General features: G+C 35.4%; 1 protein-coding gene across 1 annotated transcript; it reads left to right on the top strand.

Moving 5' to 3' along the window:
• The first annotated feature begins 4958 nt into the window (after window positions 1-4958).
• Window positions 4959-9597, top strand: LOC120258798 (ORM1-like protein 3). The gene is made up of 3 exons (XM_039266232.1): window positions 4959-5325; window positions 6807-6955; window positions 9130-9597. The coding sequence occupies exons 1-3, from the start codon at window positions 5140-5142 to the stop codon at window positions 9263-9265; spliced, it is 471 nt and encodes a 156-aa protein (XP_039122166.1). The 5' UTR covers window positions 4959-5139; the 3' UTR covers window positions 9266-9597.
• Window positions 9598-12757: the final 3160 nt, after the last annotated feature.

The raw sequence follows: 12757 nt of genomic DNA on the forward strand, positions 1-12757 counted from the left end.
TCAATTCAACTAATTTTGCTCCATTAAATTGCTTGACTCCAACAATTTTGGCAACCAGATGGTTACAATCAGTAGTGATTTCACAGTTTAATTGTTCTTGTTCCAATTTCCAACAAATTAATTTTGAGAATATCATTATCGTGATATAAATTTCATTGCAAATTCTCTTTATTGTTATATCTAATTTCTTTCTAAAACATTTATTGGTGTCTATGTCAATCTCTATATTTTTTTAAAAAAAAAACAGTGAAATTTTCATAGTTATAGAGGCCATTTCTTGATTTATTATTTAGAGAAATCATGGCGGTGCCTTTCATTGCATGGTAGCCATATTAATTGTTTATTTATTATTGTTTGAAAAAATATATATATATATATATATCCACCCCTTAATCATGAAGTTCAACTTCTAGAAGAAAGTTCTCTCTCTCTCATCCCATACCGTCCGATCAAATGATCCGACGGTCTCCATACGCTAGTAATACGTATGGCATTGAGTCAAAAGGAGGAGATGATAGTAAATTAAAAAAATGCTTGATATTTAAACCCGTTTCTAGAGAGAGTTAGCCATGTCAGTAGTAGAACATTCTAAAGTGGATCTAGTCAAGATAGAAACACACTTTTTTATGCTCCAAATAATAAATACACAACCAATTGAACTTATAAAGTTTAACCAAAATAATGCAAATAATTTAGACTTTAACAATTATGAAACTTCATGTTTAAATGAAATTGACATTGGTTTGGGTTAGTGATAGTTTAACCAAAATAATGCAAATAATTTAGACTTTAACAATTATGAAACTTCATGTTTAAATGAAATTGACATTGGTTTGGGTTAGTGATAGTTTAACCAAAATAATTCAAATAATTTAGACTTTAACAATTATGAAACTTCATGTTTAAATGAAATTGACATTGATTTGGGTTAGTATCACTGACTGTTTCTCAATTTTATTTTGTCTTTTTTTTTATTTGTTTTTCTGTTTTTTTTAGCGTCATATATTTTGTGTGTTTGTGTATTTTTTTTTTGTCATATCATTGTTTTGTTTTTGTTTTTATTTTTTAATAAATAAATGATTTATTTAAAAATAAAATTAAAAAAAAAAATGACATTTCTATTTAACGAGAGTCCCTCAAAATAGAAATTTATGTGTATTCTTCTCACACACATATATATATATATATAATCCCAATTTTTCAAGAAGAAAGATAAATAGACAAGACCAATAGCTTGTTCACAAAGACTCTTAGGTGATCTTAACCTTATTGACCCCCCTTTTCACGGGCGTAATTTCATCTGGACTAATGGTCAATCTGACCCGCTTTGGGTTAGATTGAACAGATTTTTATACTCACACGACTGGCCACTGTTATTCCCTAGGACCCTTCAATGCTCTCTCCCTAGGATCGGCTCTGATCATTCCCCTATTTATCTTGAATTTGGTAGTCATTGCTCTCGTCGCAGAACTTTCAAATTCGAAAAGTCGTGGTATACCAATGCTCAATTGGAGAATTTAATTCAGAGCTGGTGGTCGAATGAGAACTTTGTTGGTTGTGGAGCATATGTCTTCTCTAAAAAACTCACTTTACTAAAATCCAAACTTCGTTCCTGGGCAAAAGAAAATTTCGGTGCTTCTAACCTTCATAAAAAAAGTTTGCTTGCCGAACTAAACTTGCTGGATACTTCTCGTGAAAGTAGACCTCTTTCTGAGATTGAATCAGCTCGCCTTTCCCAAATTCAATCTGAGCTTTACACCTTACTAAAACAAGAGGAGATCTATTGGAAACAGCGTTATAGAATCACTTGGCTCCATGAAGGTGATGCAAATACTAAATTCTTTCATCTTTTGGCTAATGGTAGGAAAAAAAAATTACATCCCTAGAATTCGTTTTAATGGGAATTGGATTGAAGGTAACCTTGAAATTGGAAAAATTTTCACTGATCATTTTCAAGCCTTACTTGGTACCCAGAGTACACATAGATTCCTCTTTAACTGGGATTATCTGTTTAATTTCAAAGATAGAGTTGATCTCTCTACGCTTGAACTTCCCTTTAATCTTGAGGAAATTAAACACGCTGTATTAGAGCTTAACGCTGATAAGGCTCCAGGTCCAGATGGCTTTCCAATCTTCTTCTTTCAAAAACATTGGAGTCTTATTCAGGAGGATTTATTTAAAATCTGTAGGGACTTTTATGATGGATCTATCAACTTTGAAAGACTCAATTGGGTTCACATCGCACTTATTGCTAAAACAAATTCCCCAACTGAGGTCACTGAGTTTAGACCCATCAGTCTTATCAACTCAACATGCAAAATTATTTCCAAGATTCTTGCCATCAGATTGAGTCATAAGATTGGTCTCTTAGTGGATAATTCTCAGTCCGGATTCATTAAAGGTAGATGTATTGTAGATAATATCATCGCTGCTCAAGAAGTGATTTTTAATCTCCAAAAAAGGAAATCCCTTGGATTTGCTTTTAAAGTTGATTTTGCTAAAGCCTTTGACTCCCTAGACTGGAATTTTCTCCTTGAGATTCTAGAAGCCAGAGGCTTTGGCCACCGCTGGATCTTTTGGATTCACACTATTCTTAAAACCGCCAAAACCCAGATTCTCATTAATGGAACTACACAGGGTTACATACGTTGCAAAAGAGGACTGAGACAAGGCGATCCCCTTTCGCCCCTTCTATTTGCATTAGCGGCCGATACTCTAAGTGCAATGTTCTATCATGCTATTAATTCCAAGGTTCTGGTTGGAGTTCAACTTGATCATTCAAACTACATTTGTCATTTTCAATATGCTGATGATCTTATCATTTTCTCGGCTGGAGGACACGAAGATCTTAAAATCTTTAAATTAATTCTATACCTCTTCGAAGGCTGCTCTGGTCTTTCAATCAACTTCTCAAAAAGCTGCCTTTACTCCACCAACTTCGGATTTCAACCACTTTCCTCCTCTGCAAGTATTCTTAATTGCAAGAGAGATTGTCTTCCCATTACCTATCTAGGCGTTCCCCTTACTGGTAGACGGCCCAGAAGAATTGACTGGTTTAAGCTGATTGATTCTGTTCGGGCTAGACTAACACCCTGGAAAGCAATCTATCTCTCCCTGGGGGGCGCCTAACTCTCATCAATTCCGTGTTATCCTCTATTCTAGTTTACTGGATGTCAGTGTTCAAACTCCCAGCCTGGGTCGTCCATGACATTGATAAAATCAGGAGAGATTTCTTATGGAAAGGGCCTGACCTTGGCCTGAAAGGGATTAGATTAATTGCATGGAAAATGATCTGTCGCCCCCGAAACATGGGGGGCTGGGGTATCCTTGACTTACAGGAGTTCAACAAAGCTTTACTCGGGAAATGGTGGTGGAAATTCATCACCACACCGAACTCTTGTTGGTCTAAGATTATCAAAGCCAACTACTTCACTAGTGATCTCCTCAATATTCTCTACTCACAACCCCCAAGAAACAAATCTTTCTTCTGGGCGGGAATCAGCACAATTCTACCCACTTTTCGGGCCTGTTTAACCAAGTCTGTCGGTAATGGTGAAAACACTTTATTCTGGTTCGACAGATGGCTAGAGGGCCAATCTCCCAATAACCGATGGACATCGCTATTTTTGGACTGTTCTTTTCCTTGGATTACTTTAAAACAATTTCTTCTCATACTTAACTCCTAGGGTAACCCATTTCGAACAACCACAACTGAAGAATTCGACTTTTTATTAAATTCTTTACCAAATTGTTCAAACGATATCGAAGACTCATATTCCTGGTCTTTAGAAAAAAAATGGAAATTTCTCCGTCAAATCATTCTACAACTTTTTAATCGACGGAGGCCTCAGCCCTCAACTCTATCCCAATTTCTGGAAAACCAAATCACCAAGCAAAATCACTTTATTCCGTTGCATCGGCTCGAGATAATAAAAATTCTTACTCTTGAGAACTTATTCAAAAAAAGGTTGCAATTCTTTTTGCCAATCGACACGTGTATACTTTGTCACAATAACTCGTAATCGATGGATCACCTTTTTAAATTGTTACTTTTTGTACTCGCGATCCGGTACTTTTTTTCAAGTGTTTATTTGATCATCGAAACTTTACCTTCCTCGGGCCTCAAATATCTGGACCATTTGGATACCTTCTTTAAACCCTTTACTCAGAAACCTGTGGCACCTCTATTCCAGATCCATTCTCTGGAATATTTGGCTGGAACGCAACAACCGCATCTTTAACCAAAATTGTGCTTCTACTTCCTCAATACTCTACAAAACAGCTAATTTGGTTCTTACTTGGATTTCAGCAGACTCGGAGTCCCACCAGCAGGAAGCCACAGAGGACATTCAAAAGATCAAGCACTCCTTAAGCTTCCTGAGCTCCAGATCTTCGGACCACACCGGCAATATGGCGCCCAGCACTAGTCAGGAGTGATCCGTATCTTTCTTTCTCCGAAAGCGTGCCCGTGTCTCCGGACGGTTGACTTCGCCCGACTCGATTTTTTTATCTTGTTGTTGCTTTATCTTGCTTTTTCTGTTCGCTGTTCTCCTCATCTCTGGTGAGGATTACAGTTCTTTACTTTGTTTGATCTTTTATGACGCTTCTGTTTTCTGTACTCTGTACTTTGCTACTTCTTTCTTTTTAATAAATTGTGGTTTATCCACCTTATTCAAAAACAAGACTCAATATGTTTTTATTCTTAAATAATAGTATTTTTTTTCTACAAATATTTGGGAGGTGAAATAGAATCGGAGTCCTTCAAGTATGACCAAAAACTCAAATTAAAAAAAATAATAATTTGAAGTTGGGTATAGTTGCATATTGATAAAAGGAAAAAAGAAAAGAAAAAGAGGGTGTGGAAATATCAAATTGGATTAATAATTAATAAGGAATTAATTAATATATTAATGACGTTGTTAACTTGAAAAGCAAAGAGAAGAGAAAAGTCCACAGAGTTGGCCTTTGACCGATCCTTCGCCACGCGCGTCTCCACCCTCTTCGTCCCCGGCCCTTCTTCTTTGAATCTTCTCCTTCTTCTCTTCTCTTCGCTTCTTCTATATATAAAGACTTCTCCTTTTTCATCTTCCAAGCCGGGAGAGAGGGGAGCGAGAGCAAGAGCAAGAACCAATCGGGGAGATGGCAAAGCTCTATAAGCAGACGGTGCCGCCGCCGGATATGAACAAGAACACCGAATGGTTCATGTACCCCGGGGTGTGGACCATCTACATCCTCATCCTCTTCTTCTCATGGCTTATCGTCCTCTCCATATTTGGATGCAACGCTGGCATGGCTTGGACCCTTGTCAATCTTTTCCACTCTGTTGTATGATCCCGTACTTTGTCTATCTTGCGCTTTTGTTTCGTTGATTTGATGGGTTGAGGTTTGGGGGTTTTGTGATTTCATCGGTTTTTGTTGGATATGATTTTTCAGGGGGTTGGATTGGGTTTTCTTGTTAATGGTTTGATAAAGTTGAGATTTTTGGGTTTGGAATTGTTTAAAGGTTTGATCTTTCGGGAGGTGGTGTTGGAAATCGGGCTAATTAAGTTGGAATTGGTGTGGCGATTAGGGATGTTTTGGTTTAGATTTATCTAATTATTGGGGGAGGAGAAGAGGTCATTGTGTGATTTTGGAAAGCCGGATTTCATGTATGTTAGATGTTTTTTATCTTCTGTGAAGAGTTGCTTCACCCGGGTTACTTGATTTTGTTTTCATGAGTTTCTTTTGTTTTTTTTTTTGCTTTGCATACTGCAACTCGAATCAGAGAATCAAGAATTCTCTTGAATCCTATCTTTTGTCTTGGAAATCATTATCTTTATTGATGGAGTTGAGATGTAGCTTTCAACACCACTGACTCCTGTGTTTGGAAGCTCTGAACCTTAGTGAATTAAAAGAAATTCTTGTTCTGCTGTTCGATGTTACTTTTGGGGCACTGTTGAGTTTAGTTTTGCTTTTTGGAAATTTATCAAATGAAGGCTAGAACTAGTTTGAGTTTTTTTTAGGAAATCTTGCTTTTTTATTGGCTGGTGTAGGTTTTGATTTGGACGACTCGTATACTTTTTTGCCTTTGCCTGTTCATGTAGAGGCAGCAGTGTCTTCTCTGTTTCCTAATTGCTCATAATTTATAATTTTCGTATACTTGGTTAGGTGCTTGTCTTGCTTTTGTGGAGAAATATCTTGTGCACTGCAGTGCTCTGATACTTGTTTGTTTTTATGACACTTATATTGAGATTTTGTGGACCGACAGCTTGATGTTGGATGGATCTGAAATTCTTTTTTTGTTGGATTTAGCTTTTTCTAATTCGGAGTTCCTAACTTGTGCCCTTAAATGCTGTGTCAGTGATGATCTGAAGGCACTCATTAAATCAGTTCAAGGTCCTTAACTTTGAAATTATGCAATTTTAACTTGGGTTCATCTAAAATCAAGTTGAAAATGCAACACGTTAGTAGTATTTTGTGGTTTTATCTTCTTTTGGTGCACTTCTGGGAGTTGCTATGCTACAGTTGTGGTTTTTTGTTTCCTTGATCTTATAGCCGACTATGCATGAATTTATCTGGGTTGCAAAGGAATTCTATTGTTTAGTGGATGAGAATAAACAAAAGTAGTCTGGTTTTGTTTTTTAATAATGGAAGGAACTCGATTGATTTTGTGATTTTGCCTTTTGACTTGATCTCTCAACTTATGGGCAAAGATTTGTGTGTTCTTCATGATTTATGCTTCATATTGACTTTCGCTATAGTAGACTTTCTTTTTAATTATCTCTATTGACTTCTCTTTTGGAATATGAAATTTTTGGGTGTTTCAGATCACATATTACTTTTTCCATTGGAAGAAAGGAACCCCTTTTGCTGAAGACCAGGGCATGTATAATAACTTGACATGGTGGGAACAGATTGACAATGGCAAGCAGCTCACACGGAACAGAAAGTTTTTGACTGTTGTACCTGTTGTCTTGTGAGTATTCATTTCACTGACTTCCCTATTTTATAATTCTTAGTTTCAGTGCCCCACAAGCCATATGAAATTATGGGTAGAACACTAACTAAAAGAATTCTTACGTGGTCCTTTATGATTTGAAATGTTCTGCATGCAATCTCAACATGCATGTTGGTAATGTTGTGAAATAAAACATAATCTTTATAGAAAAATGCTGCCACCCTTTCCTTTATTAAGTTTCTTAGTGTTGTCTGTGTAAATTCAAGGAGAAATTTAAGAGATCCTCCTTATTAGCAAAGTTGTACTAGTAACAGGTTCTCCTTCTTTGGCAAAGAATAGTGTAAATGCTTGAATTGCACATTTTTCCTTCCTTATTTACATAATTAGAGTGATTCATGATCCATCTTTGTTGGTTTCCTTTTGTCTCGCTTTAGATAAACCATCCTCCAAGAGTTGCATCAATTTTGTTTTTTAGTTTTTGTCATAGGTTTCTAAACTTTAGGTCTATATTCAACCCCAATTTTTTAATGCATAAGGTTTGCCTATTATATTTGTTTATTATTTTATTTTATTTTTTAAGTTGGGTCTTGTGCATGAGCTTGTGTTTACCAGTTACTCCTGGATTATGGCATAATTTTTCTGTCATTTGGGTTGCTCTGTAGTGCATGGAATGATAGTTAATTGTAATCTTCTGCTAAAACTGGATGGGTTATGCTTTCCTAAGAGTCTACATCAGTTGAACTTTGGTCTTTAAGAGAAATACCATTCAGCACTCCACCTATTAATTTTTAGGATTTGTGGATGCTTTTCTAGTGCTGTTTGTTTTGCTTTGAGCACGCATGCATTATACTATAGGATATCTTTGATAAATGAATATTAACTTTTCTCATACCTTGGTTTCTTAAGGAATGTCTAGCTTGGCCTTGATCTGTTGTATTGTCTTATAGACCATTTGGGACAGCTATATGCATTTATTTTCTATTTAATAACAAGAAACTCATTTATGTGGTATACCATAGTACAATTGATGTCCCTCTTAATCCTTGAGCAGTTGCCTGTGTTGAGGTCTTGCCAAAGTCTCTAATCTGCACGGTTGCTGCTGTTTATAAACTTTTGATCTTTTTTATGTCCTGTGCACAATAAAGTCTAGCCTCAGTGGAGTGGTAACCTTGATTAGATTTTGCCAAGCCAGTGCTCCTATATAAATTGATTGTGCTTCAAACTTTGAATGCTTTTTCTAGTGATTAATCAGGCCTATTTGATCTAGTTGTTAAGAAACTTAGCACGATTATCTGATTTGACCCGTTTCAATCCAAACCATCTGAAATCCTGAGAGTAACCTTGAATTGTATGAAGCAAGAGGCCATCTCTAGTTGCAAATAAATCACAGAATGTGTAATTAGAAGCACATGTTTTATGCTTACAGCAATTATTCATAAATCACAGTATAAGTGCAAATAATTTGTCTTAAGTACCTCTTAGACTTTATTATGAAATGTGTAGCTAATATGCAGCACAAAAATAATTGATATAGACTCATGTCCACAATGTTATATATATAGTAGTTCTAGCATACTATTATTATGGACGAACAATGTATTTTCAAAGTATACTGTTGTGGCTGGGAACTTGGTTGCTGTCTTTGGATTGCTGTTGTATTATTACCTCCTCTTGTACCTGCTATTGTGTTTTTCTTGATCTACCCTTTAATTTGTTCATTGATGTTTTTCTGATGGTTTGCTTTTAGGAATTTCTGGTATCAATCTGTATGAAGAAGAAATTTATATAGTCTATTAGCCAAACTGTTGCAATCGTTTCGAAAGATTATTACATAATAAAATCTGACAACTCAAATGATATGTGGATGGTTTCGGGGAATTCACGGAGCCCAAGTTTAAGTTTTGAATGGACTTTAGCATTAACACTGCATAGAGACATAGTGCCGGAATAGAACACAGATTTTATTTTTTATTTTTAATTCAATTTACATTATTTCTGCAATTGTACTTGCATATAGGTGATAAAGACATGTTATCTATTTAATCAGTTAACTTTCGATGTAATAAAACGTGCATTATCTGTAAACAGGTAAAGGTTTAAGATTTTTGGATCTGTGACACAGAATCTAAGAATTTATTCCGGCAATACATGTTACAATACAGTTTGAATAACTATCATGTTTCTTCTCCCAGGTACCTGATTGCCTCACACACCACTGATTATCAGAATCCATGGCTTGTCCTCAACACATTTGCCGTCTTCGTTCTAGTGATAGCCAAGCTCCCCAACATGCACAAGGTCCGCATCTTCGGAATCAACGCAGACTAACGGAAGGCAGTACAATTGAAAGATCTCGTAGTCGTTATCTCTTCTGATCAAACAACTGTCCCGCTAGATGATGTTTCAGACATCCAGTAGGTGTTTCTCGATGCATGTACAGAACAGAACTGTAAGAAACTAGAATTGGTGTTGTGTTACTGCTTTCGATAAATAGAAGATGGCTTGTATTTCCGTCTTCCATGTTTTATCTCCTTTGACAATGAACCTTTAAAGTTGTATCAGCAGGTTCACAAGTTAAAATCCATGTTTTCTTGTAGCACTTCTGTAGAACCAGATTTATATATTACTGTGAATTTGATGTGGTTTCTGTTTTTAAGTTACATGTTGATGTGTTTATTGTTTGATTGGTTTTATTTCATGTCATTATGTTCCATTTGAATTAACTAATGTTGTGAATTTGGTAGGATTTGTAGATTTGTATTTACTAAGAAAATTTCACTTAGGATTCAACTGATTGTTTATGCTTAGAATTAATAAAATAGACCTATAAATGTTATATGAAAAAAAAAATCTAGAATGACCAAACTACCAATAGATTGTATCACCTCAACATGGAGACATGCCCCTACTTTGGGCCTGAGGTAATTTTGTCCTACTCTAAACACAATAACTTAATGATGACAGCTAGTGCTAATCCTTTTTAATTTAATTAAGCATAGAGTTACTATCCTTAACAAATAATTACCACCATTCTTTCATATTATATTGGTGTTTTAGATAACTATCATGTCAATGACCCACCAAAGGACAACATTAATTGTACCCATCCAAGTGCATGTATCTCTTAACATGGCAATTATCCCAGTTGATTAATGATGACCACCTAACATGCTTTTTAAAGTATATTATATTAATTACACCATGACCTTACAAAATTATGAGTAACTCAGCCATTGATTATTATATTGCCATTCAATAAATAATGTGTTCGCAGATGATCATATATATATATATATATATTTGGAATACATGTGGACAAACCATATCCCTTAATAATAAACTATTATTATGAGTAAAAATTAAATATTTAATCTCTCAATTTGAATAGAAATGAATTATCACTCTTCACTTATGGAGGTGGTTAGATAATCAAATATGAGTAAACATTTCTTGCTTATATTGATATTTTTACTGTTAGCTATCAAGCATAGAGGATGTGTTTGAATGGCGGTGTGATAGGTTGCATTTTTGAAGAAAAGTGGATAAACCACTGATATATTGAAAGGAAAGGCGAAAGTACAAAGAGATAAATTCTCTCACCAGAAGTGAGGGGAACAAAGTACAGGAAATAAAACAGAGAAGCATAAAATAGATAAAAGTCTAAGCAGGCGGAAGACACCGTCCCCAGCATCTCATCGCCTGTCTAGAAATGTAGAAGGAGCAACTACTCCCTCGAGACTGCATTGTGGTCGGGATCGCCGGTAGGATTTGAGGCTCTAGCGCTGTAGAAGTTGAGTGAGCGTTTGATTTTACGGGATAATTCAAAACACAAAAATTAGATCACATATATTTTATATTTTATATTTTATATTTTATAGAAGTGTTAAATATAACACATGATAAGAGGCGTGGTCTGGTCAAGTTACAATGAAGAATTTTTTATTTTTTTATTTTTTACTTAAAGGGAAAAAAATTAAGGGGAACAGGTGTTACTTGGCTACCAATATGATTTGATGGAATTGAGAAAATAGGGGAAATCTTACTATTCCACTAATTCTTCACAATCAAACAAATAACTTTAGTGTTTGTGATTATAATAAATTTTTTTATAAATAAAAAATAAACCGTTTGTCTTTTAAAGGAAATGCAGAATGTATATTTGGTATGCTTTCATCATATGTGAATTTTGAAATTTGATCTCAGGTTCTTTCTTAATGAACAAACTAATTAAATAATCGATATTAGTAGATCAAGAGGCTCTTGTTGGTTGCAATTACAAATTTTAGCATATATAGATTTTTTTTTGCCCTAAATAAAATTGTGAGAAATCAAATACATAGTAAGACATCATAGCTTAGCTTGTTGTTCAGAAAAAAAAAAAGAATATCAAGTGGAAGAGGTTTTCCTTGTTAGAGGATTGGAACCAATAAGATTTAAAGACTTGCTTTCACTGTATCTTTGCAAATAAAAACAAACAAAGAGCATAAGTGATCAGAGCACTTTAAAATATGCTTTAATTCTATGTATGCATATATCCAAAAAGGTTATATTATGTGAGAACTAGTTTTATTTTGAAGACAAACATAATTTGATCACAATAACAAACAAATCTATCAAAACAAAGCTAAACTTTTTGTACTTTTTTTTCCCTAAAAAAAAAAGAGGAAATCTTTTCCATTGAGGTGATACTCTAATGGGCAAACAATGAGATCTTTTGAGTTTGAGTACTAGGGTTTTTTTTGGTTCTAGTGAGTGGAAGTAGCAGTAGTAGTAAGTGTTTCTTGGAATATGGGAATGTCATGGCTCTCTTGTTTGTTCTCTTCCTCACTTGTACATATTCCTCCTTTCACTCAGATCTAGTTTTTCTCAGTTCTCACAAGATGGTTCAGTGAAGTACTAGTTCCCAAGCTTCATGAATCTCCAATGGTGCACTAGAACCCTAACACTGCATGTGTGTGCATGGGGAAAGGACTACATAACAGTGTGCTTGCATGCAGAACAGGAGATGAAGAAAAGCCTAATGGTGCCAAATTAAAAGGTGGCAGAGGTCAAGCACTAGCTCCAAAGAACATGCATGCATGTATGAATGAATGAAGCCCTGAATGGTGGTGGTGCTAAATGAGACAAGACGCAAGATATGAGCCTCTAATGAAGCTAAAGCTTGTATAAGGTTGATATGGCCTACTTAGTTTGTTAGATTGGTGGGCCTCTTTGTTTTCATGTGTTCTTTTTCACCCCTTTAATTTCTCTCAATGAATAGCACTAGAACACTGTTATCCATGTGATGAGAGAAGTGGAGGGATCATGAGAAGACCATTAATGGTGTTCCTCTCTCTCTCTTTTCTCCCTCTACCAATGTTGCCACCAAGGTTTGTCTAAAGCAAAGGGATATGAAAAAGAGGAGAGCAATAAAAGCAAAGATGAATAAGGGTGTATTTCCAATTTTCCATATCCTAATATAGTTTCACATCAAGGTCATAATCCTAGAAGCTAAAATAAGATTATAATAAGGAATGAAAGGTATGTATGGTGGTAAGCAATAAGGAAGTGTGGTTGGGAGAGTTTATATATATAGATATATATAATATATAGTATTAAATACCTCAGCCATGATCCCCAGGGGAATGTTTTTGAGGGTGTGTCCCCACTTCATCTAAGAAAAGGATGAATGCATGGGAAGGAGAACTGGCCAGCAAGTCTTATAAAAAGAAAGGCAGGCATGGGGGGTGGCAAAGCAGAGGTAATCATTCATGGAAATGGCATTTGAGTGGATCCAGGAATCATTAGGTAAACTTTAGGTATGGCAGGTAGAACTGGTCT

Source organism: Dioscorea cayenensis, chromosome 4 (genome assembly GCF_009730915.1).
Source record: "Dioscorea cayenensis subsp. rotundata cultivar TDr96_F1 chromosome 4, TDr96_F1_v2_PseudoChromosome.rev07_lg8_w22 25.fasta, whole genome shotgun sequence".
Classification (NCBI taxonomy): domain Eukaryota; kingdom Viridiplantae; phylum Streptophyta; class Magnoliopsida; order Dioscoreales; family Dioscoreaceae; genus Dioscorea; species Dioscorea cayenensis.